The 24,246-nt window shown below is 55.7% G+C and overlaps 2 protein-coding genes across 3 annotated transcripts in view; both read right to left on the bottom strand.

The window, feature by feature from the left end:
* Positions 1-699: 699 nt before the first annotated feature.
* On the bottom strand, positions 700-16,964 carry CIDEA (cell death inducing DFFA like effector a). 2 transcript variants are annotated; one of them, XM_030836564.3, is made up of 6 exons: positions 16,773-16,964; positions 9,451-9,595; positions 8,611-8,757; positions 5,659-5,840; positions 1,513-3,593; positions 700-819 (listed from the first exon to the last, which is right to left on the bottom strand). In XM_030836564.3, exons 1-5 carry the CDS (start codon positions 16,808-16,810, stop codon positions 3,446-3,448), a joined length of 660 nt encoding a protein of 219 aa, XP_030692424.2. In that variant the 5' UTR covers positions 16,811-16,964; the 3' UTR covers positions 700-819; positions 1,513-3,445. The 2 variants fall into 2 exon arrangements, with proteins under 2 accessions (XP_030692424.2, XP_030692426.2); XM_030836566.3 differs by lacking the exon at positions 16,773-16,964 and adding an exon at positions 16,155-16,174.
* A 4,803-nt stretch (positions 16,965-21,767) lies between these two features.
* The window catches only part of IMPA2 (inositol monophosphatase 2), a 28,339-nt gene continuing 25,860 nt past the window's right edge, over positions 21,768-24,246 (bottom strand). Inside the window, exons 7-8 of the mRNA XM_030836563.3 lie at positions 23,524-23,675; positions 21,768-22,397 (exon numbers count right to left, since the gene is read on the bottom strand). Coding sequence (XP_030692423.1) covers positions 22,282-22,397; positions 23,524-23,675 — 268 coding nt within the window. The 3' untranslated portion in view covers positions 21,768-22,281. The remainder of the gene's footprint in view (positions 22,398-23,523; positions 23,676-24,246) is intronic.

The following is a 24,246-nucleotide window of genomic DNA, read 5'->3' as shown; positions in this document are numbered from 1 at the left end:
ATGCAACTGCACTAAGTGATTGTGAAGGAAGAAAAGAGGCACAGAATTCACAGCCTCGAAGGACTTTCCTTTTCTGAAAGGAGGGCCCAGAATATTACAATGGGAAATGAAGAAGAATTGTATAATGCCTCCCTAAACAAAGAGGTTTCCACCAGGGTTTTGTTCGAGTTAAATATAAATTCAGGTGGTGCTTTTAAAAGAGTCAGAATCATTCACAGCTGATTATGATCCTCCAGGTATTTGCCCGAACTGCTTTCCCACCTCTCCTGCTGGTTTGTGTCTGGTCCTGACTGCTCCCTGCAGGGGTGGTGGGCATGGAGGGCAGGTGGGGAGTGGTCCGGTGTGCCTTCCCTCTTCGGAGGCTCTGGGCTGGGCGGCTTTCTCTGCTGACAGCCTTGCTGGGAGGGTGCCTGAGATAAGGTACGTAGTACCAACGCGAAGCCGTGTGAATTCTTCTTCCTTCTTCCCCACAAGAGAGCCATGGCTTTTTGGAGAGTCAGACGCAGCTCAGGCCAAGCCCGCCCTCCAGCTGTCTCAGCTGTTGCCAGGAATGCAGTGGGTGGCGGCAGCGCCCGCGCCCACAGGCCCCTCTGGCCCCAGATTCAGAAAACATCCCTCCCCACCCACGCCCATGGCTCAGCTCACCCCGATTCTATAGCCCTTCCCTCCTAAATCTATGTGTGACCAACTCCCAGATACCTGCCACGTGGCTCACTCATCCTTTCCAGGGAGAAACAGAGGGTCCCAGTGCCAGGAGGGGGCCTGGTCCTTCCGCGATGTGTTCACCCACCGTCCTCTCCAGGCAGGTACCCACTGCACCTTCACAGGTGAGAAAACCAAGTAAACCATCGAGCCACACGTTTCGACCCCAGCTTCTTTTATTTTTTAAATTCATTTGATTGGGGTAAGAACACTGAACATGAGGCCGACCCTCCCCCAGTTCTCAGGTGTGAGCTGTATGACTGTTGACTCAGGTACAACCAGCAGCCACCAGACGTCCTCACCTGACTTCACTGAACCCGTAACCCACCGCCTAGACCCTGGCTTCCTGAGCAGGAGACAGGCGGGGCTCTGCAGCTCTGCCTATATGACCTGTTTCAGCTGCAGTGGGATTGACTAGAAACCGATGAACAGGAGAACCGCTGTGTCGGATGCTCATTCCAGGGAGAGCTGGGGGGTCGCAAGACTTTTCTGTTGGGTGAGACTTTCCCACCCCCCGCCCCCGTCCCTGCCTTCCAATGCAGCTGCCCCGATGCCTTCACTGAGCCCCCCCCCGCCCAAATCTGGCTTCCGCTCAACACAACAGCTGGAGAAGTGGCACCTCGAGGCCCCCGACTATTTTTATGTGGCCATCTGCCTCCTGGACAGGCCTGGCCAGCCTCAGCAGGCCTGAGGAATCCCACAGCAGGTGGTGACAGCTGGACAGCTGGGCACACCGGCCCTGCCCTTGACCGTTCCGGGGATGCTGGAAATGTGGCCTGAGGACACGGAGAGGAAAAAGGATGCCTTTACCTGTCGCAGCTCAGGGCGACGTGGTGCCGGCTTCCTCTCCATCTCTGGAGCCCTGAGGCCAGCCCTGCTCTGTCTGCCGTCACCGGGGTCTGGGTGGTGGGCTGGGAGGGGAGCCCCCAGGCGTGCGGGTCGGAAGCTCTGGCCAGCTGCGGGCCTCACTGCACAGAAGGGAGGGCGCAGCGCCCAGAGAAAGCACTGGGCTCCTGCTGGTGACGAGGCCCCAGGATCCCTGCCGCAGACTGAAAACTGCTAGAGCAAAATATAGCTCCTTTGTAGAAACTACGATCATCAATCATCGGAGAAAGGAACCCGCATCCCCGGAGAGGAAGATGGCAGAAAGGAGAGAGGAAACGTCCAGAGTGTCCTTTTTGCACACAATTTATTCATCACACAGGAGCGGGAGACAGGAGGCCCATGGGCGGATGCAGGCTGTTGTGGAGGAGCTCGTTCAGAAACTCCCAGACTCTAAGTCGTCCTTCTTCTGACTGTAACCCGCTTCTAAGACCCCTGTCAGTTCCACATTCTCCTCCTGCTTAATCCCCCTTAGAACAGGCCAGGGAGCCCCTGGACGCAGTAAGGAAAGGGGGAAAGGGCGCTGAGTCAGAGAGAGGGCTGAGTCAAGGCATCAGGGCACTGAGGGAAAATTCCTTTTTTGGAAGCCGGGCCGCCCCTCTCCAGGAGGCCAAATCCCTGGGAAGTGATGCAGCCCTTGGTCAGTGAGAGGCAGGAGCCGCCCAGCGGAAGGTGCCGGAAAGCCATTTCCGTCCTCCTCCCTCGCTCTGGAAGGGCTTCCAGCCGAGCTCCTTGTAAGGGAAGCGCTCACAGCAGAGCCCGCGGAGCCGGTGGCAGCACCACCCACCTCCGCCAACCTCCCCCCCATCCCCCGCTGCATTTCCCCCAGAAGCCGAGCAGGAGGGGAAGGGGGGCCCTGAGATGTCTTTTTTATTTTGCTCTGTTTGAAAAAGAGGCTCTGCTCTGAGGAATGCGGCTGCAATTCCTTTACTTCTGCCCCTCCTGCCTGCGGTCCTGGGCTCCCAGCCCTGCTGCTGGGCGTGTGAAGCAGGGAATGGGTGGGAGTCAGGTCGGCATAGCAGGGGTCCGAGGGGATCCAGGCTGTGATGGGGGCGGGGGCGGGGGACCACGAGTCCGGGCCCAGGGGTCTGACTGCAGGCGGTTCTGTGCTTCTGGGACAAGCTGTGGTGTCTCCCACTGTCCTGGGTTGTCAGTCAGGAAGGGGACAGGCCTCTGTGGCAGCGTTTCTTAGGAGGAAAACCACAGATCCGAATGGCACCTGGCTCCTGCGGGTCTCCTAGTCTAGCAGCGGCGCTCCGTTTCCCCCCGGGAGCCGCACTGCCCCCTCCCGAGCCGTGTGGTTGGGGCTCAGCCCGCGTCCCTCGTGGCCTGGGGTCCCGCCTGACTCAGCCACGCCCGCCCTGCATCAGGCCCCACTTTGGAGCAGCTTTGTTTTAAGGAAAGGTTGCCAGTGCGGCTTGATCACCTCCAAAAATTCAGAGTCACAGGCTCGCAGGTCACTGGGCTCATTCAGGACCGACATAAAACCCCACAGTAACATCTGACCCTCCTGTCTCCTGACAGACTTAAAAGTGATTGCATGTGTTAGCAGAGCATCTCTGGCTGAGTTTTGCTTCTGTGAGGTGTGCTTTTCTGACATGAAGAAGACAGGAGGAAGAAGTGCGGTATCACAGCGACTCTCTTGACTGGTTTATTGTGGAGCCGCAGGCCTCATGCTGCCCGCATCCCCCCACCCCATCCCCACCCAGGGGGCCTCCACCGCCTGGCCACTGGCAGTGCCCTCAGGCCCCTTTTCTTTCCTGAGCAGGGGACACGTGGTGGGAACACAGCGTCTTCCGAATGCGTCCCTGGAGAGGGACCTGCGGGGTTGAGGTCAGCGGAGACTCCGCACTGTGCACCCCTATCCACTCGTGATCCCCCGGCGAGGGCGCGGGCTGGGCACCGCCCGCTCCTCCGTGTCAGCCAGCACTCGGAGCATGTAGGTGCCCGTGTGGACGAGACACTGACCGGTCATTTGGGCGGTGTGAGACAGGAACAACAGCAGGCTCCTGCAAGAGATGGGGCGGTCGGGCGGGGTGGCGGTCCAGCCTGTGAGGCAGAGGACAGGGGTTCCCCACTCCCACCCCCACATGCGCTCAGGGCCACACAGCCCACATCCCAGCACTTTCCGGTCCCAGCTCCCAGGGCACAGCCCCCCATCGCTGAGATGCGGGCGCCGGTTCTGGAGGTCTGGGTGGGACCTGGGACTCTGCGTTTCCAGCAGCTCCCCTGCCACTGGCCTTGGACCACTCATCCCCTGGCCTCTCCCGAATGTGGCCTGTCACAAAGTCACTGGAACATGCTGAGTGGGCGGCCCAGGCAGCACAGGCTCTGTCCTCCTTTGGCCGCTTGCTAACCCTGGCGGCCTTGCCGGGGCTGTGGAGCTTGTTGCTGAACTCAGTTGAGTCGGGGTGAAAGGAACCCCAGGCTGGAGGAGACTCAACACACCTGCCGTTGCGACCCTGTGACCCAGTTCGCTTAGGGCGGACAGGACACCCCGACTCGACCCTGGGCATCTGAGCCCAAGGCTGACCTGGCATTCGTGTTGTTTCAGACTAAAAAATAGCTCTAACTCAAATTCTTATCCTCTACCAAGTCCAAAGCTGAGGAATTCCACGCATTTTAAGGTCCGTCCCTTCACAAGGAACCAGGGGCTCGACCGCACTGGTGGGGGGACCTCCATTTCTGGCGTCCCCGCGGGGCCTGGCCGGCAAAGCCTCATATCTGGGTGCCTCCTGCAGCTGCTCGCACCACCCTCAGATCCACCAGACGGTGAGAATCAGTGACAAGAAGGCTGGGTGTCTCTCGGGAAAGATTTTGCTGAGGTGGGTTCACTTTCTTTACACTTATCTAAGTTGTTGTAACTCTCCCGTCTCACTTGAAAACTCAAGCAATCAAGCTGTTCTTTCCTGTCTCAGCAAAAAGAGGAAGATCACTGGGGAATGGGGGGGGCGGTCCAGATTCCAGCAGCAGGACAGTAACTGTTGTCTGGGACTGGGCCTCGGTGACTCTGGGTGGGAAAGGAGGCCAAAGGAAGCCACCGTCTGCCCGCATGACCATGTACTAGGCGTGCAGCCCCGTCACAAGGACCAGCCTCATTTCCAGAATGAGGAAAGCCTCGTTCCCCGCCCACACTACCCTGCCCCATGCTTCCCTCAGGGAAGCCGTCCTGGGACAGTGGAAGGAGGGGACCAGCGCCCCAGAGAAACAGGCAGGCCCTGCCGGGGAGTTGTGCAGGGGGCATCAGGTGTCACGTGGCACCTCCTAGGCGAACTTCAAAGACCTCCTGCTCCTGTCACCCTCTCCCTGCATCCCCCCAACCCGAATCCCTTCTTTAGAGGCTCAGTGACAGATTAACGGAGGGCTGGAAGCAGGTGTATTTAGGGCCTATGCGATCAGAGAACTTGGAAGCAAACTCCTCATTTTAAAGATGATGAAACTGAGGCTCAGAGAAGTTGAGTAACCTGTTAAAGGTCACACAGCTGGCTGCTCAGAAGCAAGGCTGGGTGGGAGCCCCTGGTGCAGGGCTCACAGGCCGGGTGTCAGGAGTGTTCCTGGTGCACATAGAGAATTTGTTCAAACTGTTTTGGGGTACAGATCGGGACCTGTCTTCTCCAGGCCTGGCCTGTGGGGTAGGGGTGCCCTGGCAGTGCGTGGAGAGGGGCAAGGCCAGCGCCTCCTGCCCACCAGGTTCAAGTTCCGTAACACAGAACTACGTGTGCGAGTCCTCATCCAGGTTTGGGGGCTAATCTGTACAAACCAGGTCAGAATCTCCCTGGCTCTGGTTTTAGCTGTCATTGCTGAGAAATAAGGTTTTTAAATGCACAGCTCTAGCTTTTAAAAGGAATTTGGTTCTTCTATTTATTACTTAGGTCATTATTTAGGTTTTCTTTCCATTTCGTATTTATTGGTCTTTGGAGAAAACTATGTATTTTGCCTCAAGTTTTTGTTTTCTGAGTAAGTCTGTGGCGTAAGAGTTTTTATGACAACACGAGTGAGAGTCAGGCCGGGGCTCGAGGGGATGGGGATGGGCTGCCTGCCATGTCCAGACTCTCTGGTCCCCACGTCTGTTACCTCAGCAGGGCCTTGAGCCCCAGGCAATGGATGTCGTAGGACACCGAGTACATCTCGTACATAGTGGCTTTCACGTTGAGGCAGCCGATGACATCCTTGGGGTTCAGCTTGTACAAGTCGAAGGTTACTCTCACGATCCCCTGTCTCTTTGGCGGCTGGCGGGCTGGGATGTAGGTAGCACCCTAGAGCCGTGGAGGAAGAGAGCCTGCAGCACTGGCCCCGCTGTGACCAACAAATCCTGTGCCTCTGGTTTTAGGCTGGTTTCAGCTGTCCTGTCAGCTTAAAATCTGTGACTAAGCTGCTAACTATTCGAGGAATGTTTTCAGCAGAGCAATGTGCTTACGTTGCCATGGGGTCCAAACCCATAAGAAAGTACCCTCCTCCAATCTGCTCTGTTCAGTGACTGGAGATGAGTGTGATTCGGCTTCAGGGTCCAGGGGTCAGTGGACAGTTGTGCCGGTGACTTGAGGTGGAAATGCACTCACCCTGGTCACCTAGGGCCACACGGCCGCCTGCTGATGACCGTGCCACAGCCCACCTGACGGCCAGCGGGCACGCTATTCCTGCTGTACGAGAGGCACCATGGAGAGTGCCAGAATCCACGGCTAAGCCAGGGCTGGTGGCGTGTGATAAATCGTGGGCTCCCCTGATTTCTAGTTCCTGACCTGGAGGAAGGTTGGCCTCTTGCGGACACTAGTGGGACCTAGTCTCGGTCTACCTGAGACCCTTGTGGTTGGGAAAGAAGGTCAGAGACCTCTATAAATCCCAGGTTTATAAACAGTCTTCCCACAGAAGCTTTGAGAAGAAACAAGAGAGAACAAAGCTGTCCCAGGTACACATCCCAGGTATATGTCCCAGGCACACGTCCTGGTGGGTTTGCTGCAACATGGTCCTGCAGTGTCCAGGATTCAAATAGAGGTACAACTTTCATGAACCTTAGGTGTTGGGAGTAGTTGAGGCTGTGAGTGTTAACTTCTCTGACAAAAATCTACTAAATTTGAATTTAAACCATAAATTCCCCTAAAAGCACCCAAACCCTTCTTGCTGGAGCCCCTCTTCTCTTCCCGCCACCCGCCCCCCCCCCCCCCCGCCCACTTGGACACACGATGGTTGCAGCCCATCGACTAACGCACCGAGGTCCTGCTGCCTCGGAGGGGGTGTGTCTGTCGTTTAGGAAACGTTAGTAAAAATTAAGATTACAGAATCAAGGGGTGAGTTCCACCTGAGCCCCTGACACAGCTCCTCTCTGACACATGAAAGTTTTAATCTCACTCCCCCACATCCTTGGTCTTGAGTCAAAATCGAGATGCCTCCCCAAACTCGGGAACTAACGGGGGGTATGGTTTCCATCATCTGGACCCAGGAGACCCCTGAAGATGCTCTGAGGACCTGCTCCCCACGGGACAGGCTCCAAAGCTTTGGATTGAGGAAGGGAGACCCCTGGCGGCTACTTCTTGGAAGTTCTGGCCACGTCAAGTCAAGTAGCCTCACCTAGAAACCCCTACAAGTGGGGCAGGACTTACGATCCCTGCAGGAAGGAGGTCCAGACGCCTAAGACCCCGCATAAGACTCACGTCAACCAGGCTGTTACCAGACAGAGAAGCCTCCTCCCACCCCGAGAACCACCATATCGGTGCCACTCTCGTCCACAGCCTCCTGTCACCACCCTGACCCCCAGCTCAGCGCCCACCACACGGGGGCTTCAACCTGTCACATGGCAACTGACTCCCCCACTAAGTAAAAGAGAATTTCACTCGCAAAACAAACAGAACAGACCCTTTCCTTCTGAATTAGTTTCCTGGGGCTGCTGGGACCAATGGCCACAAGCTGAGTGGCTGAAAGCAACACAGACTCATGCTCTGACAGTTCTGGGGGTTGGAGGTCCTGAGTGAGCCACAGGCTGTCCTGCTGGGGCTGCCGTCCCGGCTCCAGGTCGCCTCTGTCCCTCGGCCCGTGGCCCATCTTCCAGTCACTCCTCTCTCTGCTTCCGCCCTCGCTGACCCTTCTGTGTCCCCCTTACAAGGACTCTGTGATGACACCGCCCCACCAGGCAATCCAGGATCATCACCCCATGCCAAGTCCCCTTTGCCACGTAAAGTGACACGTTCCTGGGTTCTGGGGATGAGGACGTGGGTCATGGGGGCCGGAGAGAGGGACGAGCTGGGTCACGAGCATCAGTGAATAAACTCCGTCCACTGATGCTTCCTCCCCGGGTCTCTGTAAACTACACTCTAGCTTGCGTGGTTTGGGACTCAGCAGTCCCTAAAGCCTCAGGGGGGCAGCTTGAGGCCAGGTGCTCAGGAGAGAGCTCTGGGCAGCTGTCCTCCCGGCGTCCAGCAGAGCTGGGGTCACTGTCTGCCCACAGCGGAGACGCCAGCTTCCCTGCCTGCTTCCCTCTCTGGATCCTGGTTTCCATAAAACGTTGGATTCTGAGGATTTCCCTTTCTTGAAGGTCAGTTAGGCATATAAAAAGATGTTTGAATATTTTGCTTTACATTTTTAGGTGCTTTATGGTGGGAGTGTTTTCCAAGATATATAACCTATAGTTTTCTCAGAAATAAAATCCTTTATTCTACCTCTTTGCTTGCCTAAATCACTGTGTTTACACCTCACGCCCCTCCCTAATTTTACCAGTTGTGTCAGCTCGCCTTCTCCTGAGGTCACAGACAGTGAGTGGTCACAGGTCATATCCACACACTCTAACCGGATCTGCAGCCCCTCACTGGCCAAAGCCTGACCCTCAGAATTACTGGCTCTAAATCACACAGTCCAGGTTCATAAAGATGCCAAGTTTCCTAGAAATAGTTGAAAGCATCCCTGGAGGGTAGGAGATCCAGTTATCAGGTGAACACAAAGGAAGTATTTGGAAAGTGGGCCAGTCAACCCCAAAGTGGGGACCACACTTCCATAGGTGAGAAGCCTTCCCAGAAGCTGCCCAGACAACACACTTACCGGTGTCCACTTCTGTCCCTTCTCCAGGACCATGAGGTGCGTGTTGTCCCCCAGGGTCTGGAAGAACGCCTCCGTGTCCACCACGGTGCCGTCCTCCTCCAACACCAACGTGACCAGTCCGCTGGCAATAACCAGGGCATCCAGGGTCTAGGTTAGAACACACCAGCATCACGGGGTGAAGTGAGAGACTCCGTTTGGACCCATCCATGGCATCAACTAAATCATGGTTCCAGAAGTGTTGGCCGATTTTGAGGGTTTTAAATGGTAAAGATGTACCTTACCTGGTGTCTATGACTCAGCCTTTGCTTGGAAAAGAGAAGTTAAAAAATCAAATGGACCTAACTTCTTCAGAGGTTTCAACGACGTGAGATAAGGGGTTACACTGAATAATATTCAGTTTCTAAAATGTCCTGCTTACTTGGACAAATAAAAAGAACGAGCCTGTATCTGTGATACTTAAAGAGCCGACATCTCTGTCGCTTCAGAGACGGCATGTTGGATTCTCATTTCTCGTCTCCTATGAGTCTATGATTCTTCTTTATCTGGCGATCGAGGACGCTGTTTTAGATTAAGGACAATTCGTCCCTGGCCTTTATAACCAAAACCAGATTTCTACAGTTGCTGCCTCCCATATTCCCCCTGTCAAAGAACCAAAGCCACATTATCAATTGATGGCTACTTTGAAGGTTTTTGTCTCTGTACCTAAGTCTTTTATGGGACAGGGACACAGCAATATTCCCTTTAACGTCAGAAGGCTCCCCCAGACCCTCTGAGGCCAGGACACAGACCCTCTGTCTTGCACTGGCTTGTTCCTGGGACCCATGTGGGCTGGTGGGGTACCTTGGTGAGGAGCTCCTGCAGGCTGCTGGCGGTCACCCCTCGGCGGCTGCTCCTGTCATGGTTGGAGACCCGGAAGGGGCGAGCGGGACGCATGAGGGGTGTGAGCAGCACCTTCTTCGTCTGCGACCCCATAAACGTCAGGGGCCTAGAAATGGAGGGAAAAGTAAAAACAAATTGATGTTACTTTATTATTATTATTATTTTTTTTTTTTTGCGGTACGCGGGCCTCTCACTGTTGTGGCCTCTCCCATTGTGGAGCACAGGCTCCGGACGTGCAGGCTCAGCGGCCACGGCTCACGGGCCCAGCCGCTCCGCGGCATGTGGGATCCTCCCGGACCGGGGCACGAACCCGCGTCCCCTGCATCGGCAGGCGGACTCTCAACCACTGCGCCATCAGGGAAGCCCAAATTGATGTTACTTTAAAGCAGAGTCTTTAAAGAGAGGTTTGAAGTACACAGAAATAAGACAAGCTTAACATTTGCACCTAAAAGAAAGGAAGCCAATGGTTGGGGATGATTAAAAATTGTGTACCTGACATCCAAGGAACAAACAAATACATAAAATTAAAAAATACAATCATCATTACACCCATTTTTACCAGAACATTCAAAGCCCTTGCAGTAACTGTTTGAGAAGGAAAGGTAAGGTCATCAAAAGAGAAATAACAATTATATTCTGCAAACATGGGTTTTAGAGCTGAAAAATCTAAGAAAATGATTTCTCCAGGCCGTGTAGTAACCGAACAGAGTTAAAGAATTAGGCACACACACAAATAGTTACATATCTGCACGATACAACAAAGCCAGAAATTTAAAAGCCAGATAGTGTTCACTATAGCAATAAACCAATCTTTTGAGATTAGGATAAATGAGGAACAGCAGAACCCTGTAATCACTGCGGCTGGAAAACCAACCGCTTCAGATTGTATGTCTGTCATGTGGCACTTTGGAGTGAGTTCCACATTTATCAAAGAATTAATTTAACAATTCACCACAAAAAAAGAACTAACATAGGAAAAGAAAACAACGTAGGAAAACCAAATCAAGATAATTTTCTGAGAAAAAAATCCCCAACCCTTGATTATTAAAGTTTTGTTACCTAGCAAATACTAAAAAGTAATAAAGTGAAGGATAAATTAAAAACAGCTGATAAGTAGTAACTTTAGTTTTTTTTTTTTAACATACACATATTTTGCTTTATATGTATTAACTCAATCCTCAAAAAACCTAGTTTTCTCAATTTACAGGTGAAGAAACTCAGACCAGAGAGCGGGCCCCACAGGTCAGAGCTGGGATTTAGACCAGGCACCTGGTCTCTGCCTCAGAAAGGTGATCTAGATGCCACAGGCTAAGAAGGAATAAGAAACGCCTGCATATCAGTGAAGAGGTGAAGATTTCACAACAATCAAAGAAATGCAGAACCACCTTTGACACCAGTGCTCTTAAACCCACATGCAAGAAGTTGTCTAAATAACTCTGGAGGGAACCAGATGCGCCTTGTTGGTGGGGCTGGAAGGGGGTTTTCAGTCTCTGTGGCGACCAGTCTGGTACTGAGGGAGGAGCTCCACCCTAGACAGTGGATGTTTTTATATCAGGAATGTATCTGTAGAGAAATTATTCACAATATAAACAGAAGTCAGCAATGTCCCATGTCCTGCTTTGTGCTGGCCACTGTGATAAATGTTGGACACTCAATCTCCTCAGACCCCGAGGGACTAGCACCTGTCATGGCACTGTCCCCCAACCCTGAACAGCGCTCAAATAGGTGGTGACTATCTGGACAAATCCTTGTTCAGTGACAATCAGGAGAAGGAAACAAAGGGCTTTATTTTGGGGGACAACCTTGAAGAAGATACAAAGTGAGGACATCACTGCTTTCTGACACTTATAGCAGTTTGTCTAGAGTAACTCTACGAAGGTTAAAATTGTAAGAATACCTGCTCTGTTTGCCAGTGTAGGCCACCTGCATATATATATATACTATATATACACACACCTGCATCTATATACATATGTGTGTGTGTGTGTATATATATATATATAATCTCACACACACAGTCATTTATCTATCTATGCTTTATTTCTCCAACTAGACTGGACTTTCCTTATGGACAAAGGTGACAACCTGGACTTGCGACTGGCATCTGAAGTGCGGGAAGCGGGCGGGGGGCAGTCTTGTGGGGCTGAGCCCTCACCCTGTGGAATCCGATGCCGTCTCCGGGTAGATGGTGCCAGAACTGAGTTCAGGGACTTCCCTGGTGGTCCAGTGGTAAAGAATCCGCCTTCCCTGGACACCCTGCCAGAGACTCAGAAATGCTTGGTGCTGTGTGGGAAGCCCCTCCCCCATCCTCACATGCTAGAATTGGTGTCACAACCTCTTTACCTAGATTGTCAGCAAAAATTTGGTGTGACGCACATTTAGCCGGCATCGGGCTTGTGCCTCGTGACTGCAGGCATCCGAGCACCTGCCATAGCCAGCAACGTGCTGGCTTTTTATACATTTATTTATTTTTATTTTTGGCTGCATTGCGTCTTCGTTGCTGCGCACGGGCTTTCTCTAGCTGCGGTGAGCGGGGACTCCTTTCATTGTGGTGCACGGGCTTCTCATTGCGGTGGCTTCTCTTGTTATGGGGCATGGTCTCTAGGTGTGTGGGCTTCATAGTTGTGGCTCACGGGCTCAGTAGTTATGGCTCTCGGGCTCTAGAGCGCAGGCTCAGTAGTTGTGGCACACGGGCTTAGCTGCTCCACGGTATGTGGGATCTTCCCAGACCAGGGCTCAAACCCGTGTCCCCTGTATTGGCAGGTGGATTCTTAACCACTGTGCCACCAGGGAAGCCCTGTGCTCGCTTTTTTAATATATTAACTAATTTCATCAAAACCTTACAAGGAAAGTATTACCCCATTTCTCAGGTGAGAAAACTGAGGTTCAGAGTGGTTTCTCAAGGTCACCCAGTTAATAAGGAATCTCTCTGAACTTCAAGTCCCAAGCAATAAACATTGGCCAGAGCCAGTGAAGAAGAGCTGTGGGCTGGGAGGACACCCACAGCTCCTCTCCAGGGTCACCACCCAGCCTGTGGCCAGCGTGGCAGCTGCAAGGGGACTATGCCTAGCCAGTGGTCCCCACACGGCTCTCCCACCAGAATTAGAGCGGCCCAGCGAGGGAGACCAGGGCTGAACCAACCCTGTGGAGGGCCTGGCACACGGCCGCCAGACCTCTGCCCCAGTTCCAGGGAGTTACACAGGCTCCTCATTACACAACACGACAACCAGGGGCCCATGTTCTGCTGGGCTGACACTCAGAGCCCCCCCTGGCAACCCGGTGGACAAGGCAGCGAGGATTATCCACACAATGCTTCACAGCTGGGACCTGGCTCTGTTCTCAACCTGATCATAGCATCATAGGAAACTTGAACTCACGGTGAGGAGAAAAGAAAGGTACCAGCACACTGCCTGACCAGGCCAAAGGCGAGCATCGCAGCTGAGTACCAGGGAGGCTCAGGGCATGGGGGGAGGGATCGTCAGAGTCGGGGAGGGGGGGGGCGGGGAGGTTGCCTACTGGTGAAACCCTCTTCTGGTGCGGGGAGCCTGGGGCCTGCCAGCAAGAGCCTCCCTCCCCCCAGAGCAGGGAGTCATTCCTTTGTCCCCGAGTAAAAGACAGGCTAGGGCCAACCATAGAAGTGGGAGGGTGGGAGGACAAAGTTCACGTCTTGGAACCTGGGCCCGGGCCCTGTGTGGGGCCAATGGCATGCCCTGGGCTGAACAGCTCTGACACAGTTAGTCTGGTCTGTATCTCCTCATCGCCACCTTTGTGAGCCCCCAGGTGATCCACTGACCTAGCTCCGCCCACCACAAAGCCCTCATAGTCTTTTAACTTCTGACCAGATTAAGTGCTGGCAGTCACTCCCGGGGCCTTCCCCCCTCGCTGCCCTGAGATAGCCGATCTCAATAAGGAAGGAAGTCCAGTTGTTGCTGTTCTTACGCCGTACGTTTCCCAACAGAGAACTGGGTCACTGTTGGAGAAAAGGCTTCGGAGCCACCTAAAAAGGCCCTGCAGGCGTGAGCCATTCTTTCCAAGGAACAGGATGAGTGATTTGATGCGCTGAATTATATATAATCAAGACTACCTTATAGATGATGTAAAAAGGGGTTAAATGCTATCTTAGGTACACTAAATATACTACGTCTGATTACTCTGCTCCAGCGAAAGGAACAGCAGGGACAACCAGGTACAAGAACAAAGCAACATATTAATCCAGCTCAATTCTGGTCCTCTTAATGGGATCATTTATGTCACTGGCCACTAGACCAAGGCTGAAAATGTGTTGCTATTCCCCCTGAATGCTGTACTACATCGAAGTGGTCACAGGAGCACTAAGAAGACTTAGAATCCAGCTTTTGGCAACCCCTCATGCTGGCCGCCCTCTCATCCCTGGGAACGTGCAGGCAATCACACAAAACAGGAAGGGAAATGGCTCAGTACACGGAAAAAAAAAACCCCAAGGAAACAGGCTCTTCAAGGAAATCGATTGTTTGGGGAAATCAAGACGATAAGAAAAGTCAGACTTCATAGAACATTCTGGAAAATTGTGAGGGTGTGTATCTCCCAGAAGTGAAGGAACAGGGAAGTCTCTGTATTTTTCCAGGAGGGAGTGAGAAGTCCTCAACTCGTAAAGTAGGAAATGAAGGAACAGGCACAGACTGACAGTGGACGTGAACCCCGCTGCAGTGGAACAAAGCTGGACCACAGGTCCCAAGAAGGCGTCTTTCGAGGCCACCTTCTGGACTGATGTTTGTTCTGAAAGCGCTGGGGGAGAAAAGCAGGCCTGGGAACAGGCCGTCAGGTGGACAAGGAGGGCCCACGTGAAGAGATAAAGCTCAGACAGAGCTCTGTGCCCAAAGCCGGGTGACAAGGACAGTGCAGGGAAGGGAAGTGTGACCCCAGCCATGGGAATGCAGAGAAGGGGCAGGCCTTGGAAACCATCCATCAGGCTTGGCGGGGCCTCCGAGAGCTGCAGGGACAGTGGCTGAGGGACAGTCTCAGGGGTGGTGGGGTCTCACCGCGGCAGGAAGCAGAGGAGTGTTGGCCCCTGCGAGGCTTCCTGCTCCCCCGCGGGCCCGGCTCATGACAAGCAACACATGGGACACGTGGGCCCCACTGGGAGCCCCACGGCGGGACTGTGGCAGCTCCCGGCTGTGCCTTGACCCACCCAGCAAAATGCTTGGCTAGAAAGCATATCCAATACATGACCGTGAAGTCTTTGAACACTTTGAATATTATTAAAATAAGAGTGTAGACCACGAAGGAGTAAGCGTCAGTAACCTGAGAGATCGACTTGTAGAAAAGTCAATTCCTCGCTTGCATCACTAACAAGACTGGTCAAATTTGTACTGAAAGGGCAGCTCTTCAAAACCTAGAGTTCCTTGTTCAAGGAAAGAGGTACTAAATAGCTACAAAAGCAGCTACTTTGCACAAAGTGTAAAGGAAATCAGCTCTGTAACAACCTCAGGGTCAGTGTGAATGTTAACAAAGCCAGAACACAACGTCAGAGCAGGCTTCCTCTGTAGCAACACACACCCTATGGACATCCTGGGTGTCCAGAGCTGAGCCAGGAAACCTTGGGCTGTAGCTGCTGGGTCTACAGCCTGGACTCGGCTTTAAAGAAGGCAGAAGACAAAAGTTTTGCTTTCAGCAAGTGTTACAGATGGTGCAGAAGCAGGTGGGGTACCAAGAATTAGAGCAGCTCAGTTCTCAAGCAGGAACCCAATGACAGTGAGTCCCCACAGGTGGTCCCTAGCTCCCTCCCAGAGCCCTGCACTCAGGGCTGTCTAAGCAGATCAGTCCTTCCCCATGTGCTCATCTGCCAACATTTCAGAAGCAAGTCGCTTCCACCTCACACAGAGACGTTTTGGGTTTGGGATTGTGCTGTAGGGTTAGGTACAAAGGCAGAGGCAGCCTTAATTCTTCAGGCCTCGTCTCCTCCCGCTGCAGGCCACACCAGCCAGGGCTTAGGGCCCCCTCACAGTCCTTTCAACTTGGCCTGCCAGCTCAGTGCTGGGAGGACCTCGGAGAGGTCCATGGGAGAAAAGTTTGGAGGATGCATTACAAACTGTCAGCAGTTGCTACCCTTGGGAGTGGGACTGGGGGGCGAGTGAAGCTGGAGGTAGAGGAAGAAACCAAGGGTCTTCCCCTTAGGCCTAAACCACATCAGTGAAGATGCATGAAAATGTCTGTTTCTCACCTTCCTGGGGTCCTGTTTTTAAAGAGAAAGTCCAAGCGGCAGACAGCGCCCCCTTCCATCTTGGCGGCTCTCTCTAACCTTGGGCCTGGCACAGATCCCCCTTTAAAGACCCAGGTTCAGAAGCTTACAGATCACACTCCCCTCTCTCTCACCCACCCCATCCCTCCAGCCCAGTCACCTCAGAAAACCTGCATTTTAAAGAACTCAAGGAGATCTTCAGAGAAGCAGGATTCCTCCCCCAAGTCTGTAAAGTTACTGCCACCCAATATCTTTAGGATTTTACAGACGAGGATTGGTTTGGGTTTCCTGGGTGTGAAGATGAACCCAAGAATGGAAAAAAAGTGATGCAGGGCCTGGATCACGGGCGCGTGGACCGGGAGAGGAGGCAGCGGGCGTCCGCGGGCCCCTCTACCCCTCTCCGTCCCCCAAAGCGTCACCACTTCCCCCCAAACTCCTCCTTACAAACCTGGGGGCTCAGTCAGCACGGTCAGGGAGCGTCCAGGCCCGGGCGCGCCCCGGTTAGCCCACCACGCTCGGAGCCGGAGCCCGCGCGGCCCTGAGGGTCAGCTGGCCGCCTGGAGGCCGCCCAGCGTCCCCACCAACGCCCCTCGTCTCGCCCCAGCTCGCACCGCGCTCCGGGACCCCGAGAAGCCTGGCCGCGCGCGCGCCCGGGCCTCCAGGGATGGGCCCCGTCTGCACCCGCGGCGGTCGCGGCTACAAATGCAGCCGCTCCGCACTCACCACGGTCACCTGTTCCGCGGACGCCCGCGCACCTCGGGAGCCACACCTGGCGCTGGCGGCCGGCCGGAGGCGGGGAAGGGATCGCGCGCGGGCTCCGGCTGGGCGCCTGGGCGCAGGGGCCGCGGGGGTGGGGGACCGCAGGGAGAGCGGGGCGCACGAGGACAAGGGGCGCCGCGGTGAGAGGCGCAGGGGGCGCAGGAGGACCGGGGCGCAGAGGGACGAAGGGGGCAGGGGGCTGCGGGGCTCGCGGGGACAAGGGGCGCCTGGGGCGAAGGGGGCCGAGAGGGGGCGGGGAAACGAGGGGCCCGAGGGCGGCGGGGTCGCAGGCCCGCGGGGCACTTGCCTGAGGAGGGCTCCGGCGCAGTCCCGGGCCATGTCCATCGCTCGGGTCGCTGTGGGGCCGGCCTCCCCGGGCGCAGCCTCTTAAAGCGCCGCTGCCGGCCCCGCCCGCGTCCACGCCCCTTGGGCTGCGGAGACCGCGGAGGACGACAGTCGCCACGTTCCGGAGCCCAGCCGCTCCGCGAGCTATAGGGGGTCGCCGGTCGGCCTGTCGGAGGTTGGGGCAGTCGGGGACACCACCACGCTGGCAGCGTGGCCTCGGCTGTGGAAAGGCTGGTGTGGCCCCAGGATTCGGGAGACCGTGGGGCGGGATGCACGCAGGTTCCCCAGGACCGCGCCAGCCGCTGCCTTTGGGGCGAGGACCCGCCCTCAGGGCCAACCCGCCAGGCTGTCTCGCGGCCGGGACAGGGGGTAGAGGAGGTGAAGGACCCCGGGGACTTCACAGTCCTTTAGCTACAGGGACGGGACTTTCTCAGAGTAGGGAAGGCGAGAGAAACACCGAGCCAGGGCGAGGGGGTAACCCGCGTCCTACTTGCATAGCCCTCGGGATGGGAAGATGCAATAGCGCCTGTTCAGACCCCAGAAGGGGCGGAGCTGTCAGGGATTCCATAGCTCTTAATTGCGAACTTGGAGCGGACTCTGTTGAGCGGGTTAAGGAGTGGGGTGGTCTCCCAACCCTGGCGCTTTAAAAGGGGTAAACCGGGATGAAAGCGTCCAGCGCCGCCCTGCACGCAGGGTGACTGGCCCTCGCCTTGTCAGCCTGCTGCCCGTGCTGCTGCGAGGAGCCGGTTTCCAAAGAGCTGTGACCTGACCTCTGCCTCAGTCCAGGACTCACTTGACCAGCACAGCAGGCCCTTCTACCCGCTCCCCCTCCCTTTAGTCACAGAGACAAACATACGTCTTGCCCTGAGGGTCACTGGTGTCACCGAGATGAGGGTGGAGCCAAAAGCAATTTCCTTCCAGAGTCCTGGACTCCACAAGGCCTGCCGAACCCCAGCCCCAGGCAAGGTGGTTCCTGCCCAGAGCCCCGGGCTGGACTGGGCCTCAGCTGCCCCTCCCCCGACCCCCTGCCGTGGTCTGAATGTTTGTGTCCACCCCACACTCATATATTGAAACCCTAATGCCCAGGGTGATAGCACTAGAAGGTGGGCTTTGGGAGGTGCTTAGATTGTGAGGCCGGAGCCCCCATGGATGGGATTAATGTCCTTATAAAAGAGGGTCCAGAGAGCTCCCTCACCCCTTCTGAGGGAGAGGATGGCCAGCCATGAACCAGGAGGAGGTGTCACTAGAACCCGGCCCTGCTGGCCCCTGATCTGGGAGTTCCAGCCTCCAGAACCATGGGCAGTAAATCTCAGCCATTCATAATAAGCCACCCTGTGTACAGCATTCTGTCAGAGCAGCCCTACCAGACTAGACGCGCAGTTTGACAAGTGAGAAAGTGGGTCCAGTCAATTCAACTCCCCTCTTTAAAAACTTTTTATTGTAAAAAATTTCAAATATAAAGACATATAGGGGTGCTCCCCTGGTGGCACAGTGGTTGAGAGTCTGCCTGCCAATTCAGGGGACACGGGTTTGTGCCCCGGTCCGGGAAGATCCCACATGCCGCGGAGCGGCTGGGCCCGTGAGCCATGGCTGCTGAGCCTGAGCGTCCAGAGCCTGTGCTCCACAATGGGAGAGGCCACAACAGTGAGAGGCCCGTGTACCCAAAAAAAAAAAAAAAAAAGACATATAGGGACTTCCCTGGTGGCACAGTGGTTAAGAATCCACCTGCCAATGCAGGGAACATGGGTTTGATCCCTGGTCCAGGAAGATCCCACATGCCGTGGAGGAACTAAGCCCATGCGCCACAACTACTGAGCCTGTGCTCTAGGGCCCACATGCCAACTACTGAGCCCACGTGCCACAACTACTGAAGCCCATGCGACTAGAGCCCATGGTCCACGACAAGAGAAGCCACCGCAATGAGAAGCCCGCGCACCACAACCAAGAGTAGCTCCCACTCCCTGCAACTAGAGAAAGCCCGCGAGCAGCAACGAAGACCCAATGCAGCCAAAAATAAATAAAATTTTAAAAAACCTTTAAAAAAATATAAAGACATATAGAAAGAACATGCCATGAGCATCCTTATACCCAGTGCCTGGATTCAATCACCGTTAACATTTTGACATATTTGCTTGTTCTTTTAATCTGTATTTTTATTTGAACCCCTTCACATCAAATCCTTCAACCTGCATCTCTGAAGAAACCAGAACGTTGTCACACACACCATAGTGACGTCACCTCTCCTAATGAAATAAAAGTGACTCCTAGTCACACCTGTTCATCCACTTGGTAGCAGTGATCACGATTTCCTTCCTTTCTAAGGCTGAATAATACCTCACTGTGTGGATGGACCACATTCCGTTTATTCATCAGCCATTGATGGACACTTGGGTAGCCTCCCTCTCCTGGCCACTGTGAATAGTGCCACTGTGAACAGTGTACAGATATGGCATCATGTTTTTTAAAGATAGAAAACCAGGGTGGCCCAGACCTTTTCCTTCCTTTTCTGCACTGGTCTTGCTGCCAACCAGAAATCTGTCAGAGCTGGTGCAAGACCAGGACACACCCATGCCAGCTTCGAGCCATGGCAGTGACCAGGGTGAGCAGAAGCTGAGGCTTTTCTCGAAGCTGAGAGGCAGCAAAGGCCATCCGTGTGCCCAGGGATGAGACTCTGGGCGGCTGGGAGTGGCAGCTCCAACCCTCTTGCCCCACATGTCCACTCTGGCCCCATTTGGCTACACATGTGGCGTCCCTGCCAAGGTGGGGGAGGGGGGACCTGCCACCAGCCACCTGGTGGCAGTAAACAGCTCTTCCTCTGGCCACCAACCCGGCCGCCTGGGCGTCTGGCTGCTGCTCTGCCTGCTGTCCTGCCGACCGCCGCCCGCCCCCCCCGCCCCGCCCCGGCCCTTGGACCCCCGTCCCACAGCCTAGGCTTTGCATGAATACTCTCCAGCCAAGGCTGCCAACGGGCAGACTGGTGACACCACTGTGGAGGCACCGAGGTTTGCGAGCTCATACACAACATGGAGCTCTGTAGAGGACCAGACTGTGGCGGCATCACCATCCGCGAGGTCTCTTCAGAGCCTGTGGGAGCGGTCACGTGCCTTTCCGCGTGCCCAGCACATGCCCAGGGTGGGGACGGCTCGTGGGGCCCTGCCGACGCGTCATGAATCCGTGCGTGACCGCAGAGCCCGCTCAGGTGCACCACAGGGGGTTAGGCGGGAGCTGCCACCAGAAACACACGATTTCCCCAGATCCGCACAGCAAAGTGGGGCTGCATGTGCCCTGCAGCCACGGCCCTGGGACGGCTCCCGTCTCTCGCGTCCTCCCACCACCTTGGGATAAGATCCTGCGGTTAGACGCTCTGCACCTGTGGTGCTCAAGCTTCGCAGAGCTGTGGACCTGCACAGAGAGAAGCTGCTTCCCTACTTCGCTGTATTGTTTTCATTGATTCTAGAACACAAGGTGTGAAGAGAATAACGTCCTACATGTGGTCGTACAATCCACCAGCTAGGACAGCTGGCGGTGTCCCAACAGAGGGAGCTTGGGCTGGCTGGTCAGGCGGGGCACAGGGGCCGCCAGATGGAGCCTGATGTCTAGAGGCCACACTGGCTTGGCGGTGGTGGTGGTGGGGGCGATGCTGGTGCCCAGAAGGGAACCAGAGCCACCTCACCTGGAGGCGGGGGCAGGACAAGACAGGGATCTGAGTCCTGACACCACCACACAGAAGCCTCCTTGGTTATTCGCGAACCCACAGGTGAAAGCCAGAGCTGAGACGGAAGCTGAAGGATCCCAGCGTGGGGGGTGGTCTCTGGAGGACGGTGTGCCTTCAGTGGGGGTCAACGAGGGGCCGGACACTGGTCGGGGTGCAGGGGAGATTCAAGGCCCCGAGGGGTGGCAGGGGCACCAAGTGGCCGCTGAGGCTCCCCACCTGCATGCAGCCTGCGGTCCTCGTGTGGGTATCAAAGGTGGGTCCTCATGCACAGCAGGCATGAGACGCCCTAGTCCCAAAGGAGATCCCAGTCCTCACGTGTCTGAGCCCTTTACCTGTGTGCCTTTCGGGACATCACCTGTCACCCCATTCAGATCAGATCAGAAAACTCCTTCCTAAAGATAGTGAATGTATCAATCAGTAACCCAAGGGGAGGTGGAGGTGAGGCCTCTGGGGATTGGCTTGGAGAGGGAATTACCCCCTGGGAGGCCCCCTGGGCTCCACCAGGTGCGTGAGCGGGCCCAGTGCACCTGCCCTGTGAGCAGCAGGTGGCACAGGGGAGTCGGCGTCGTGGGCTCTGAGGCCCCGCAGTGTCCACAGAGGGGAGCAGGGCCGGTGGGCTTGCCGAGGGCTCTCCAGGGTGTGGTTTGGTGAAAGTGCCTGGGTCATTGCACAGGCCGAGCCCCGGAGTTTAGGTGCCAGGGCTGCTCTAAATACTTTTTTTTTTTTTTGCAGTACACGGGCCTCTCACTGTTGTGGCCTCTCCCACTGTGGAGCACAGGCTCCAGACGCGCAGGCTCAGCGGCCATGGCTCACGGGCCCAGCCGCTCCGCGGCATGTGGGATCTTCCCAGACCGGGGCACGAACCCGTGTACCTGGCACCGGCAGGTGGACTGTCAACCACTGCACCACCAGGGAAGCCCCTAAATACTCTTTAATTATTGTTGACTGCAAATTAGGAACACGAGGGAGAAAGCTAAGTGTGGGCTGGAATTTCCTCCATCCTAAGACTGACTTCCTCAACTTTTAAACTTCAGAAAAGACACGTAGCCAGCCAGTGAATATCCTCATTAGAATTATTCTTATATATAATTCCTCCTCCTAAAGAGGAAAAAAATAAGGCCCAGAAAATAATTTTCTTCGTTAAACCGATCACAAAAACATTTTAACACAGCATTTTAGACGTTTGGTTTTCTTCAGTCTGACCCACGTCTCGGATTTTAAATACTGACGTGATAATTACTGAAGTTGTTTTCATCACCCGCGGCAGGCAGATAGCAAGCATGTCACCTCTGGGCTGTCATATGCAAACTTCCCTAAAGAGCCTGTGGATTTTGGGGGTCGTTTGGGGAAATAGGCGACACACTTGTGGAGGGAAACAAGCAGAGAGTCATCATTTGGTTTATTGCATTCTGAAGTACCATGGGCAGAGGCGGGGGAGGTCGCTGAGAGCAAGTCTGCTTTATCAGCAGTTCAAAAGCCTTATTACCTGAGATTTGCATTCTGGAAAAAAAATTGCAATTGCAGTATCAATACACACATCCTGTGAGATCCAGGTTTTGGCCCCGGTAGGAGGGCTGGACCAACCCACATAAGGCTACGTGAGATTACAGAGAGGAACCACTGGACACCAAAGTCACCAAGACGTGGGCTCAGCCAGACAGCCCGGACTCCAGCCTGATGGCTCCTTTGGGGATCAGGAACTCTTGCTCCAGGTTCCCAGGAAGGCCCCGTCCTGGGGCAGCCCTGTCTGCTCTCCTCACCTCTCATCGTCCCGCCCGTAGTTAATCGTCTGTAGGGCCTGAGCTATGAGCACCGCCATTTCCCGTGTGCCCGCAGCAACCACCCTGCAAGACATGAGGTCTAGCGGCCCGCCTGCGGACAGAGCGACAGGGTGTCTGGGTTAGGGAGGGGGCGGCACGACCCCCATCAGCCCAGCACTCAGGCTGAGCCAGCCCAAAGGGTGGAGGCTCAGCCCCGCTCTGCCCCAACCTGGGTACCATCCAGGACCGGCACCTCCTGAGGCTGCGCTGGGAGAAAGCGGCTTAAGGTACAGCGTTCAGACCCGAGGCTCAAACAACGTTAGGTCAGGACAGGGAGCAGTTCTCAAACTCTGCGCTGCACGGGCCTCCAGGGACCCAGGAGGCCTTGGTGGGGGGGGTGCTGGGGGTGGCCTTTCTGCTGGGCCCCTCGACGTGGCTGCTCTGTGCACCAGGTTACCGGGGCAGGATGAAGGCCCTCGACCTCCTGGAGGTGTGAACAGGCCTAAAGGCCTCGCTGGAGACCTCAGTGCACATGCGTGCATGCGTGTGTGTGTGTGTGCACGCGTGGTCACATCCAGGACAGACATGTCTTTAATGGGGATGGGCCTGCCTGGCCTCGATGCCCAAGGCTGACCCCTCTTCACTTCACACCCTCCCGGAAGCTCAACTAGGGCCTCCCGAGGAGAAGGAGCACAAACGGAGCAATCATGGGATGAAGGGCCCACCGCCAGCGCCAGCAGTTAAACGGAGCCCAGTGTTTCCGCAACAGGCTCTGGATTAAAGCTGGGGGATGATGGGCTCCACAGAGGACCCCAATGTCAGATGAGGCTCCATGGGCGTCCCCGGGACAGGGACGCTGTGGGACTCGCCCCCATGGGGTCGGTAACTGGGCACGGTGACTCTGAGGCAGAGGAACAGGTCACCTCTAGGATCCGTCACCTAAATCCTTGTCATTGGATCAGGGAGCATGCTGCCTGCTCTGTGGTCTCAGTGGACTGTGTGTGTGTGTGTGGGTGTGGCGGGGAAGTGAGTGTTTAGAAAACACAGCCACCCGTCCTGACCGTGGGTCTATCTTCACACCTGGAGGTAGGAAGGGGGAGGGGCCTTCTGGCCTAGCCCACTGCCCTCCCTACACGTCCCTGTTAGCAGAGGAGGGGGCCTGTCTGTCTGGGGCATTGCGGGTCTGTCCTGGGGATGCACCCCTGGGGACGGAGGGCGGGCTGAGGGCCCGAGCTCACCTGACGTGTCCATCACGACGCCGCCTGCTTCCCTGATGATGACAGTGGCTGCAGCCAGGTCCCAACAATGCAGGCCAAACTGGTAGTAGGCGTCGGCGGCGCCCGAGGCCAGGTGGCAGAGCGCCAAGGTGGAGCTGCCGATGACTCGGACCCTGGTGGAGAGGGGAAACATACTGAATGGCTCTGCTCCAGTGCCCGCCCCCTCCACTGCAGGCACCCCCAGGAGCTAAACAAGAGCCCAGGGCCTCTTCCCAAAAGCTCGATTCTGAGCCCTGGGCCCAGAGCCATGCCATCCAATAGCACTTTCTGTGGTGATGGACCACTCGGCCCCGCGAAGCCACCAGCCCAAGGCTATGGCACTTGAAGTGTGGCTGGAGCAACTGAAGGACACAACCTTCACTCTGTGGACCTTCAACGACCTTAGATTTAAACCATCTGGGGTGGCCACAGTCACAGCGCAGACCCGGGGGAGACTGGGCTGGGGGGGCGTCACTGTCATCACAAAGGGCGCTGAGCTCTGGGCGCACACGGGGCTGAGATGGGCTCCCACAGGTCCCCTGCCACCCCACCCCCACGGGCTGCACGAGCTCCCGGCTGGAGACCGGGCTGGCTCGCGTGTCACGGCTCCTGTCCCGGGGAGCAGCCTGGGAGCTGTTCGTGGGGCCCGGGCATCCTGTGGGTCTCAGGGAGGGGGAGCGTGCACCCATGGGTCCCAGTCCCGGG

The sequence above is a fragment of the Globicephala melas genome, chromosome 13 (genome assembly GCF_963455315.2).
Source record: "Globicephala melas chromosome 13, mGloMel1.2, whole genome shotgun sequence".
NCBI lineage: Eukaryota > Metazoa > Chordata > Mammalia > Artiodactyla > Delphinidae > Globicephala > Globicephala melas.
The sequence above is the reverse complement of the archived record's forward strand: the minus strand, read 5'-3'. Positions and strand labels throughout refer to the sequence as shown.

What these genes read in the sequence shown, in the direction of transcription:
- CIDEA (XM_030836564.3), bottom strand. Translation starts at nt 16,810, where the DNA reads ATGGACATGGCCCGGGACTGCGCCGGAGCCCTCCTCAG. An exon ending in TGCAGGAGCTCCTCACCAAG is followed by an intron (nt 8,758 to 9,450) that starts GTACCCCACCAG and finishes GTTCTAACCTAG; the next exon opens with ACCCTGGATGCCCTGGTTAT. An exon ending in AGGGACAGAAGTGGACACCG is followed by an intron (nt 5,841 to 8,610) that starts GTAAGTGTGTTG and finishes CCACGGCTCTAG; the next exon opens with GGTGCTACCTACATCCCAGC.